Below are 12,354 nucleotides of genomic sequence, written 5' to 3' on the forward strand. Positions count from 1 at the left end.
GATTCAACAAGCATGTTGATGGCTAGGGATGCTGGGAGTTGTAGTTCAGCAACATCTGACAGACCAGAGGTTTCCTGCACCTGGTAGGCAGCGAGTCAGCTAACGCCTACTCGGAGTAGGCCCATTGAAGTTAAGAAATATGCAATCCATTAATTTCAGTGGGTCTGCTCTGGGTAAAACTTGGTTAACGCCACCCATAGTCTCCAGACAATTCATTAGCAACTGAAATGCATCAAGCACTTTTTAAATGTTCTTTGGATGCCCAAAACCACTATTTCTAATAGTCTAATCCAGGCATGTCCAACCAGTTGCTCGCGGGGTGGGAAATCATGGTTGATCATGGGTTCCTGATTGATGCCCCACCCCCTAAAGCTCCACAAATTTGGCTGATCCACCCCCCAAAAAGCTCAACAACTTTGGTGAAGCCTCCCCCAGAAAAGGGTCAACAACTCTGGTCAATCCAATGGGTAGATTACTGCCAGTTTATAATGTGAGTAGATCGCACTCTCTTGGAAGTTGGATGTGCTTGGTCTAATCTTTCCCTGAGTAGTGGTGCTTTTCTTAGATGAGGCACAAAAGATAGATGAGCAGCATCTGCAGCAATGGGACTAGGCTGCAAACTGTTTTGGGGTTTAGGGCATGGGCCCTTATCCTGTCATTTCCCCATTTTGTTCAAGTGGCCCTCAGACAAAACTACCAGTAGTTGCTGATTAGATTTCTGTAAAGTAGTTTTAATGTATTTTGTAGTATTTTCCCCTTCCATCAATGCAGAAACATATATGTAAGAATTGTTTTAAGTTGCTTTAGATTAGTTATCTGTCACTTCACCCTTAAAATATTTTGATTTAAATTAATTCTTTAAGAAGTAAAGTTTTATAATTGTTATGGGGTAGCATGTGTGGTGGGGGGCTACATTGGCACATAAGACAAGGTGAACCTGTATTTCTGCTCTAGCATGATGCTTGCTTTTCCACAAATGCGACAATTCATAACAGTGTTCTGTTGCTATCTCACACCAGTTCAGTTTCTTTCTACAGCTGATTTTTTTGGTAGAATTAATTTTTTTATGTTTAAAGGAGCAATTAAAACAAGGGCCATAGAACTTTTTCTTTATTATTTAACTACACTTTGTGGCTGCTATATTGAACTTGATAAAGTTGCTGTTTATTTTATCTAAGACCAAGTGAATGTGCTTTTTATTGCAGAGTTTTCTGGGAGGCTTGTTTGGTCCCATTTGTGAGATTGATGTTGTTCTTAATGACGCAGAATCACGAAAAACAGCTGAAATAAAAACAGAAGATGGTAAAATAGAAAAACATTATCTTTTCTATGATGGAGAATCGGTTTCAGGAAAGGTAATTTAAAAAACAAAACAAAACCAAGTTTGTACTTTATGTAAGATATAGAGCAGAAACGGTTATTAATGATATAGCTGTTCCAGATAATCTCATAATAGAAACTAGTTTCTAGTGTATGTGTCATATTGAGGTTTGGTAGTAAACAAACTGTTATTGTTGATGCTATCAAGTCAATATGTATATGTCAAGGAATGACCAACACATTTATTTTGTTGCGGAGGAACCTCTTTCAGTGTTGGCACAGGAGATAATACAGTCATCCTCATTAATTTTTATTACACAAATATTTGATAATGTCATATTAATGATCTATGGTGTTAACTGATAATTTGTGGGTTTTTTTTTTTGCAAATTTTAAAAATGTTAGATTAACTATCCAAATATTTAAGTTGTTAACATTCTTATTTTTATACTGTAAGTGGTTTCTCTTCATACAGATCCCCCCAATGCCTAAAACTCCTCTATATCTACATTTTTTAGTTCACAAGCTTGTCTTCTGTGGAGCTTGGTTTCAACACTACTTAATAATATATTCTGATGGTTCAAGTAATAATAGAAGCAAATGCTGCTTTCACAAATGTTATACAGGGGAACTGATAGTTCTCCAGATGTTGCTGGACTACAACTCCTGTTATCTCTGCCTAATGTTCTAAGAAGAGCCTTCTAGGATTGATTAGGCCAAAGGTCTGTCTAGTCCAGCATTCTGTGGCACGGTTGTATTGAACAGTTTTATTCAGAGTAGACTCACTGAAATTAATAGACATAAGCTGGTCTTGTCTAGTCTAACACTGGATACAACCCAAAGTCATGTAAAGTTGCCAAGGATGGGACATGGGTGACGCTGTGGTCTAAACCACAGAGCCTAGGGCTTGCCGATCAGAAGGTCGGCGGTTCGAATCCCCGCGACGGGGTGAGCTCCAGTTGTTTGGTCCCAGCTCCTGCCCACCTAGCAGTTTGAAAGCACGTCAAGTGCAAGTAGATAAATAGATATCGCTCCGGCGGGAAGGTAAACGGCGTTTCCGTGCGCTGCTCTGGTTCACCAGATGCGGCTTAGTCATGCTGGCCACATGACCCAGAAGCTGTCTGCAGACAAACACTGGCTCCCTTAGCTTATAGAGCAAGATGAGCGCGCAACCCCAGAGTTGTCCGCGATGGGACCTAACGGCCAGGGGTCCCTTTACCTTTAAAGTTGCCAAAAATAGTGTTATCTTCTACAATTTTTCTTAAACCCTTTGTAAGAATATATTGAGTCCAACAATACTACCCCTGTTGTGATGATTTTGAATTTGCCTTTAACACAATGCCTTCAATTCTGGCAAATGATTAGAAGGGACTTCTGGTGCAATCCAGACCCATAGTAGGGAGTCTTGTGCAGAAGAAGTATTTATAAAGCCTGAACCTGCCCCATCTTCTACATATACAAATATTCTATTGGAATTCTCTTACTTATAAAATGGAAATGGGCAGTGTCTGTGTGGATTGCACATGGTCAGATCCAGCGCCTCTATTCTTCTAAGCTTCCGCTACTCATTGCCCTTTTAGAATGCTGGAATGATGCCATATTTATCTCCATTTTTTGCTTTAAAACTTGTCTTTTCCTGCTTCTGTCATTTAATGAACTATTTTCACCCATTGCTAAATAGCTGCTTCACCAGTTTCTCTTCCCACAGTCCTTTTTTTTATAGTGTAAATGATTGCATAAGGAGGAACTGGCAGGGGCACAGGGAGTGCTGGTGGCATCTAGCAAGTTTTAACCATTTTTGCTGTGAAAATTCAGTAAATAAGAGTTGGAAGAAGGAATGAAAATGTCATGTAGTCCAGCATTGTAACACAGGGCTGGAAAAGGGGCAATGAATCAGAACCACACTTCCTTTCGAAAAAGACTGGTTTTATCAACTGCACCTATCTGTTTTTAACCATTGTTTTATTTTGTTACTGATTATTTTTATTGTTCTACATTGCACTTAGTGCTGCAAATGCAGTGGAAAGGTGGGATATATATAGTTTAAATGATCTACAAGTGTTTGTACAAATGGATCTTTACACTTACACCTCTTCATTGGTGTTTTGACTTTTTCAGGTAAACCTAGTCTTTAAACAACTTGGAAAGAGGCTAGAGCATCAAGGAATTAGAATTGAATTTGTAGGACAAATTGGTGAGTCTCTTAGAATTACCATTTGGTATGGATAACTTTGAGTGCTCATAACCCTGATATAGTAATCGTAATCTGGACTGTTCCCTAGGTAGTTGAATACGGTGTTCAAAATTAGCCAGGCTCATTTTGCACCAGGCTTTTGACCTGGGCACCAGGATGTCACCTGACATCTCCACCATCCGGAGGTACATGCTGGGGATCATTGTACCTGAAATGTTTTCACACACTAATACCACATCCTGTAGAATTCTATCAGTTAAATTTATCTGCACAACCAGGAGCCAAAAATTTTTTTCTATGCAGTCTGAGCAGGAGTGGTGAACAACATTATAGTGAATTGTTGCTTGTCTTCACTTACCCCATCCCACTGCCCTGCTCACAGTTGTGAAGAATATGGTTACGTTATGAATGAAAGAGCTCAGAGTAGGCCAGTATATATTTGTGAACCGTCCCTGGATCAAGTGACTTTTCTTCTTTAAGTTCTCAAAGCTCTTAACCTAGCTCAAGGTTGTCATCTGTACTAGGCAGATGTTTAACTGAGAATCAATCACAGTCAGTCCATCATTTGAAGAATAAGACTTAAGAGCCATCTTGCCCCAAAATGGCAACCATTCTGTTTTGGCAACTATAATGTTGGTTAAGGATCCATTTGGTGCCTAACTTATATATCTGAGTTTCTAACACTGGTTGTATAACAAGTATCCCGAAGATGTTTGTTTCGAAGTAAATAATGTTTGCTGTCTGTGATTCAAATAAATTGTATCTGTGATATGTTGCCAAGCAGCAGTTACGCAAACAGCATGCATCTTAAAAATAGTAACTATATTCTAGCTAGATCATATTGTGGATCCTGGAGATTAAGATGCAACAAGTAAAGATGACGTAATTTTTGAGGCCACATGTTTGTATGTTCTGCTTTTGTTTTTTCTTGAAGAGCTTTTTCTTAAAGCTTGTATACTCTGTTTCATAAACCAAAATTTGTTCAGTAAATTCTCTCTCTGCTTACAATATGAGAATATAAAATAAAATGACACATTTTGGAAAACATTCTACTAACCTACCTTTTAAGTTATTGAATTTCCTCCATAAAGTCATTTGCTTGTTTGTCAAGCTGACTGTTGATATTAAACAATGGTGGGCAGTATAATTAACAAAACAGTTGTATTTGTACTTGAATGGAGGATCTTTGAAATACAACTGAAGGAGTTCTGAATTAGACCACACTGTAAAATAAAAAATAATAATTTTGAATTCACATGATTAAATGGAGATAGAATTAACGCCAATATTTTAATATTTTTCTATTTATTTTATTTTCTTCCTTGCCACTTGCAGCAGTCCCAAGTGTCAAGCCATTGTATGCTCTTTAAGGAAAGCTTCTCTTACATTTCCTCTCTGATTCTATTCATTACTTTCTTAGAGCTTTTCAGTGACAAGAGCAATACTCATGAATTTGTAAACCTAGTGAAAGAACTGGCCTTACCTGGTGAATTAACACAAAGTAGAAGTTATGATTTTGAGTTTATGCAAGTTGAGAAGCCATATGAGTCCTACATCGGTGCCAATGTCAGATTGAGGTATGGAAACCGGAAAAGTACTATTTCTGCAATTATGGTTATAATTGTTTCTAACTTATAGCATTATATAGGTATGTGTAAAAATATATTAAAAATTGGTTGCATCAAAAGGGCCAATCTGTCTGTGGAAGGAATTTTGATCTAGCAGAAACACCCACAAAGAGGGAAGGGGTTCTTTTGCCAAATCCCCCCTGCACCTCTCTCACCCCTTAACTGCAAGGAAGGTGGTATGGGGGTTGTAAGGGGAAAATGGTATCTGAGAAAGTCACCTCCCTTCGTTTCCATGTGTAGGAACCTTTGCTGAATTGAAATCTGTTACATTGCTGAAAGAACTGTTTCCATTAATGGAAATGTACTTTTGTATATAACCCATATGGATCCTTTTTCTCTCTGATCTGATGGATTTGATGGATTTTTTTTCTTTTCTGGCCTTCAGAATCTAGATAAAATATCTCATGAATCAAACTCCCTATATGCCCCTGCAAGCTGGTAGGCTATTCATCTGAGTTTTCTCCAAAGCTGAGATTTTATGCAACCTGTGTTCCAAGGACAAAGTGAGCAATCTTGTCTATCAGACGCCAGTCTATACTAAGAAACTTGTATCACTTGCTTAGAATAATTTTTTCTAACAAAATCATTTTTCTCAAATCATTTAAAGTTATTTAGAGTAATATCTGATTGTGGCAGGCCACTTTTACAACAGCTGTTTTGCTAGCCAGAGCCTTGTTTTGAGTGTAGCACGGCAACTGAATCCATTGAGAGAATTGTGCTTGTGAAACAAGTTGCAGAACTGCCCGGTGACAACTACATTTTTGCACTAAAGCTTGCACAACAATGTTAATTTTCAAACCCATTCCACTAATGTCATGTTGGATGTTGCCCATAGTTACATACATTAATATGCAGCTGTTGAGAGATAATGGGAAGGTGTTGGAGCCAAATGGTATGCAGTGATGGAAGACTCTGAATTTCTGTTCTTCAGTCAATATTAAAATACATCATTATAGCATTGTTAATTTTAAGAAATACAAAAATGAAAACAAGTTGCAATAAAATGAAAGAAATACAAATTTCTACATAGAAAAAGTAATCCACCCATACAATAAATATGATTATAATAATGATTATCAGGAAACTATATGGAAACGGTAAAAAAAGCTTTAGCAAGCAATCTGCTTTCTGAAACACTTCTGAAACACGAAAGGTGTGAATTTGGATATGCCTGCCTTAAAAGTAATATGTAAACCTTGAATTTAAATGTAAGTGGGTCCTCGAAATACTACCCTGTTTGTAGAGCTGTAAAGAAATACTGGATTGAATCCTTTCAGTTTGCAGAAGGGACTCTGATTCAGCAGAGACTCCTGCTAGATTGAAGGTATAGATTTCTTCTGCAGCATTCCACCACATCTCCCATTCTGTACCAGAAGGACCTTCAACCCTCTCAAGCCAATCTTCATGGGGAGCTGCAGGGGAGTGGGAATGAATTGCCTTTTCTCTTCTATCTGCTGAAGCTTTAGCGTTCTGCTGAAAGCATGTCTGGTTCCAACCCGTTGTGCTAATAAAAGTTGGAATCGCCTCCTCTCCTGCTTTAGGAAAAGCTCTTATTAAATTCTCGTTTTGGCCTTGCAACAAAAGGAGTTAGAATTGTGAGCAGATTGGTTTAATTCAGATTTAACTGCTAATGCAGTTTATGAATCTCAATGTAGTCTATTTCTGATGTTAGCTATTTTGATAAAGTTGGCCACTTCATGTATGTAAAATATTCTGTGTATACAATCTCTGCTAATTTCCTGTTTTGTAGGTATTTCCTTAAAGTTACGATAGTAAGAAGATTGTCAGACTTGGTAAAAGAGTATGACCTTATCGTTCACCAGCTTGCGACATACCCAGATGTTAACAATTCTATTAAAATGGAAGTTGGCATTGAAGATTGTCTGCATATAGAATTTGAATACAACAAATCCAAGTATGTATTATGAATAAGGGAATGTGTGACCTTGAAATGGGTAACCAGGGAAGCCCCTTCAGGTTAAAAGTGTGGAACACATAGCAGTAATTAATAACTGATTGCTAAGGTGGGTGAAGCTTGTCCTTCCAAAGTTGTTACAATTCAGGAGTATTATATTACTCTCTTCTTGAACCAACTGCTCACATGGAAACTTCATCTGATACAAAATGCCGCAGCCAGAGCTGCAGCTAGAATTATTATTACTATACCAGCTCCTGGTACTATACTGTACTGTGATTTTGATTACTATATCGGCTCCACTGACACCCAGTCTGTTTGTGAGCTCAGGTAGTTGGAGGAGACCCTGCCCCATGTCCCATCAGTGTTTAAGATTGAGTTGCTGGGTATACATAAAAGGTCCTTTTTGAGAACTCTACTCAAACTTTGGAACTCCTTTCTCTGGGAGTCCAACTGACGCCTCCTTGATGACATTTAGAAAGCAGATAAAAACTATTCTGCTTTGGTGGCTTATGACTTGATTTCTTAATCTTGCTTCCTTTAAAACTGTTTTGCTGGTGGCTGTTTTCTGTGTTTCTTTCAATTTTGCTTTTTTTTTAAAAAAAATGTGCTCATTGTATGCCAATTGAGTGTTGTGTTACTATGGGTGGGATTCAGACTAAGTTAGTTGTACTTATCTAAAAGTTAGCCTTTACTAACTTTTCACATTGATTGCAGTGGACCTAAGTGCAAATAGCTTAGTCTGGATCCAATTCTACATGATGCAAAAGTAGTATACAATTTTTTAAAAATGCTTAGACCAGACCTATGTCTTCTGTTAGCATGGGGCTCTTTAGCACTAACTGCCTAAGCAAAAGAGAAGAGATCATTATTGCAATCTGATTTGTTATGACATCAACATTTTGAAACCTCCACTTACCTTCAGTGCATATTGTGATAACTTGTCTCTACTACTACTACTAGCACTTTCTGTTCATTGGGCTTTAAAGTGGCTTCTGAAAACATACTGCCTGATTGAGGAATAAAACTGGGTAGCACCTACAAACTTGAGTGTGGGTCTGCTCTTTGTTAAAATGAGTAACCCTGTTCAATATATACAGTTCTGTTTTCTTATCCTTTTTCAGCAATATGAATACACACAAGCATTGTAAAATGCTGTAAACTAATTTAAAAATGTTAAATTCTGCAGTTTACAAGCCCCCTTCCTTTGTTTCTGTAAGGTATCATCTAAAGGATGTGATTGTTGGAAAAATTTACTTTCTCTTAGTAAGAATAAAAATTCAGCATATGGAATTACAGCTGATCAAAAAAGAGATTACTGGAATTGGTAAGATGAATTTTGAAACTGTTATGAATATTTTTACTTTTAATTTGATGTGTTCTAGAACTATCTTTTCTGATATTTCCAATTTATAATAGGCTGTTCTATTTTGCATATGTATGTGTAGCTAGTTTCTTTTAGCTGTACATAGTGACCAGTACTGGTTTGCAGGTAACTAGTTTATGCTTCACAGTGAATAGGTTCCTGAAACCTCTGTCTTCAACTGTGTTTAGCAATATACATGGCAATCAGGCATTCTATTCTGTTCAGCTACTTTTCAACTTCAAAGACCTTCTTGTACAATTGCTTTGCACTTCTAAATATAGTAATATTTCAGAATTGGCATGGTGGGTAGGCTCCGAGTGACAGATCTGATTCACATTAAACTGGCGTAACCTGTTCAGATTTAAGACTTGGGTGAAATTTGTTTACTTTGGCTAATTGGTGTACAGAACTACTAAACATGTTGTTGGTCCTGATTAACAGCTGTAATCAGGGCTCAGAATTCCTCTGAGGTTCTGTTGTATTGGGCTGAGCTGGGGAAGTACACATATTGGATATTACTAAGAGGAGCTCTGTCTTGAAGAGCTGAGAAGTAGTGATATTTTATGATTACCTGTGTAATTCAATACCTATTCATGATCTGATAAGGTATAACTGCTAAAGGGCTTTAGTCCATAGAAATAAATAAATGTATTCGACTAAATATGCAAAATTGAATTAAAGGACTTTAAAATAAATATAATTGTTTAACCAGGACCCAGTACCACAACAGAGACAGAGACCATTGCAAAGTATGAAATAATGGATGGTGCACCAGTTAAAGGTGAGTTGGTGTTTGTTAACATTGTCAAAGCATTTTTATGTTAAAATATAGGTTGTTTCTCTAAATTGAGTGTTAATCCTATTATGGAGTACATAAAAATTATCTTGAAGCCTAGACTGATACAAAAAGAAAATCTAAAGCACTAAGTACCAACTTTGCCTTATGCATCATTTAAGTGCCTTAAATGAATAAGCGGCTCCTAATCTGTAGTCTTCACTCCTTAATACCAATTGGTTAGTATTAGTTTGTTTCATAAATTAGAAAACTGATTTCTGGTTTGTACCATGTCTATTATTACTTTTTCTTGTGTTCTTAAGAGTCAGGAAAAAGAATAGGGAAAACATGGACAAATGTGCTACCCCTGAACATAAGAAGAGTTCTGTTGGATTGGACTAGTCTAGGGTAGCATCCTCTCTCCTGCAGTAGTCAACCAGATGCTTATTTACTGCTGCTGTTTCCCAACAATTGGTATTCAATAGCAATTGGCTTGTCCCTTTAAAGCCATCTATTGATCACCTTGCATGTTGTGATAACAAATTCATATTTCAGCTTTGCGCTCTGGAAGGAGTGGTTTATTTTTTCTGTCCTGAATTGTGCTCCCCAGCTTGATTGGATGACAGAAATGGATGCAGAGTCATGTTCACATTTAAATATATAGCTATTTTCCTTTTTAGAGGCTGCTCCCACCCAGATTAAAAGGCATGTTGGGATTTGGTGTGACTTGCTTAAGGAGAAATTCCCAGCCCCCTTCTTTTTAAATTGATGTCATGCCAATCCCTGTACCTCCAAATTACACTGTCAGGATCTATTCTAATCCTTTAAATGTTGAGGAAAGAAGCAAAACTAATCACAACTTCTTTTTATCTAAGGTGAATCTATTCCTATAAGACTCTTCTTGGCGGGCTATGATCCTACTCCTACAATGAGGGATGTGAATAAAAAGTTTTCAGTAAGATACTTCTTGAACCTAGTATTAGTCGATGAAGAGGACAGAAGGTACTTCAAGCAACAGGTAATTAATTACATTGTGTACTGAAGTATTGTAATGAGGTGGATTATTATTTATTTGGGTTGCCTTTTCTGTTAAAAAATATTCAGGGCAACTTTCAAAGTACTAAAGCCAGCACCTAATAAAACAATAATTGGGATACTTAAGCAGAAAAAATGCAGTCCATTAAAACATCAGTAATAAAAGCAGAACAATTCTAATAATTTTTTTATCTCCCATTACCTTAAGGGAAAGCTTTATGAAACAATGTTTTTATGTGCTGCCAAACTGTCTAGAGTGGGAGCAAAGGAGGCCTCATGAAGAGAGCTGCACAACATGGGCACCATTCCATGCTTCAGCACAACTTTCTAAAAAGGATTGTGGCTTTCAGTATCTAGGTTTTTTCAGAAGTTTGTATGGAAATGCTAGGGAGGGGGGTGCGAGTACTGTATTCTAGCAGAGATGCTTCTATCTGTGACAGCGATATGTTTCAAATATGAAGCCTCTAAACTGTACATTTTCTTCCACCTTAAACAGGAGATCATTCTTTGGAGAAAAGCTCCTGAGAAACTGAGGAAACAACGAACCAACTTCCACCAGCGGTTTGAAAGTCCAGAACCACAGGCATCAGCAGAGCAGCCTGAAATGTGAACTGGGTGTTGGGAGTGAAAGAACTGTTGATAGATCAGCAGGTTGAAGGTGGCAACAGCCTGTAGGGAAGAAGGCCACAACACCCATTTCAACAGTCTTCCTCATCTTACAGTGCTGCATTTCCCACACTACTAAAACATTCTTTAAGTAAACATTCAAGTGTGTACATACATTTAAAATAAGCGCTTTCTCAAACACTGGAACTTTCTTAAGCTATTTTATACTGCACATTTTACTTTCTGTCTGGTGTGATGCACTCAGATATATGCATAAAGCTTAAAAAAGTTACGTTTTTCCATGCATGTAGGCTGGTGCATTTAAGTTTTGCTTATCATCAATGGTAGACTAAAGCATTTCCTCTTCCTATACCACAGTCATATCATACATCCTTCTTCATTGTCTACTGCCTGTATCCTTCAAAACTAATAAATATATTGTTCTAAAATGACAAATTCAGGGTTTATAATGGGATTTTGTCCATACACTTTAATAGTTCTCATGCCAGAGTTTTCAGACTTTGTCTCTTTCTGAGGAATGTATATAATAAAGCAAGCTTCTTTCTCATACTAGCTTTATAAGAGGGGTGATGACTCTTCTAATTCTTTACTTGGCACCTCCATCTTGATGATTCTGTTATCAAATTGCAAAGCCCTTGAAAGCTTATATGCCCCAAAGCGAAATTACAGAATTATCCCATTGAGCTGTGTTTCAGTGGCAAAGGTGTGTGAAAATGTAGCTTTTACTGATTACACTTTTGGAATTTGGGTCATAGGCACAAAATTCAGATCACTTTGCATTAAAATGCACACTTCATCTTACCACCTCAAACATAGGGCTTGTAGGAAGGTGTGTGTATGTAAACCAAATTGAATTCTAAGTAGGCTTTAGAATTCTGTCTAGCAAAACACCCAGTCATTTTTAACTTTGGTATATTTAGTCTTTGGACAACCCTTGTTAGCCTCCATCTATCCACAATTAAGCATGTAGTTTTCAGAAATGGAGTTTAACTATGGTCACAATATGGAACCTGCTGAATTAGATGGCTACTCATATTTGTAGTTCACTTGGCCTATCTACCAAGAATGTTTCTAAACTTCACTGCAAGTGTTATTGGTTACCTTACTTTATGAGTAAGTGAAATTCTCAAATTATACTTCTGTAAGAACTGTTTTACTACCATGGCACTTTGATAAAGCAGTCAAAGATGCTGCGTGCTGGGATATTTCTCTTTAGCGTGGATGCCTATATGGCTGAGAGAACTTAACTCCCTCATGTAAGTGCCTATTCAGAATTTCAAACAAAAAATGCCAAATATTTTCATGGACACTTGCATGTTGTAATCTGAAAACTATTCCAATAATTTTTTTGAAAACTGATTGTATTTAACCAGCCTCAAATTGTGCAACTATGTATAATAGACATAATAAACTGCTCTTTGAATTATTAAAAATAGCTGTATTCTCACTAAAATATCTAGATTGTCTTCAATTTTACATTGTGTTGTAGTGAGT

At 37.1% G+C, this 12,354-nt stretch overlaps 1 protein-coding gene across 1 annotated transcript; it reads left to right on the forward strand.

Moving 5' to 3' along the window:
* Positions 1 to 1,205: 1,205 nt before the first annotated feature.
* On the forward strand, positions 1,206 to 12,313 carry VPS26A (VPS26 retromer complex component A). The gene is made up of 8 exons (XM_035138143.3): positions 1,206 to 1,355; positions 3,439 to 3,514; positions 4,935 to 5,091; positions 6,893 to 7,057; positions 8,278 to 8,384; positions 9,136 to 9,204; positions 10,074 to 10,216; positions 10,730 to 12,313. Exons 3-8 carry the CDS (start codon positions 5,039 to 5,041, stop codon positions 10,841 to 10,843), a joined length of 651 nt encoding a protein of 216 aa, XP_034994034.3. The 5' UTR covers positions 1,206 to 1,355; positions 3,439 to 3,514; positions 4,935 to 5,038; the 3' UTR covers positions 10,844 to 12,313.
* Positions 12,314 to 12,354: the final 41 nt, after the last annotated feature.

The sequence above is a fragment of the Zootoca vivipara genome, chromosome 5 (assembly GCF_965207765.1).
Source record: "Zootoca vivipara chromosome 5, rZooViv2.hap1.1, whole genome shotgun sequence".
Lineage (NCBI taxonomy): Eukaryota > Metazoa > Chordata > Lepidosauria > Squamata > Lacertidae > Zootoca > Zootoca vivipara.

What these genes read in the sequence shown, in the direction of transcription:
- VPS26A (XM_035138143.3), top strand. Translation starts at nt 5,039, where the DNA reads ATGCAAGTTGAGAAGCCATATGAGTCCTACATCGGTGCCAATGTCAGA. An exon ending in GGATGGTGCACCAGTTAAAG is followed by an intron (nt 9,205 to 10,073) that starts GTGAGTTGGTGT and finishes TTTTTATCTAAG; the next exon opens with GTGAATCTATTCCTATAAGA. An exon ending in GAAGGTACTTCAAGCAACAG is followed by an intron (nt 10,217 to 10,729) that starts GTAATTAATTAC and finishes CACCTTAAACAG; the next exon opens with GAGATCATTCTTTGGAGAAA.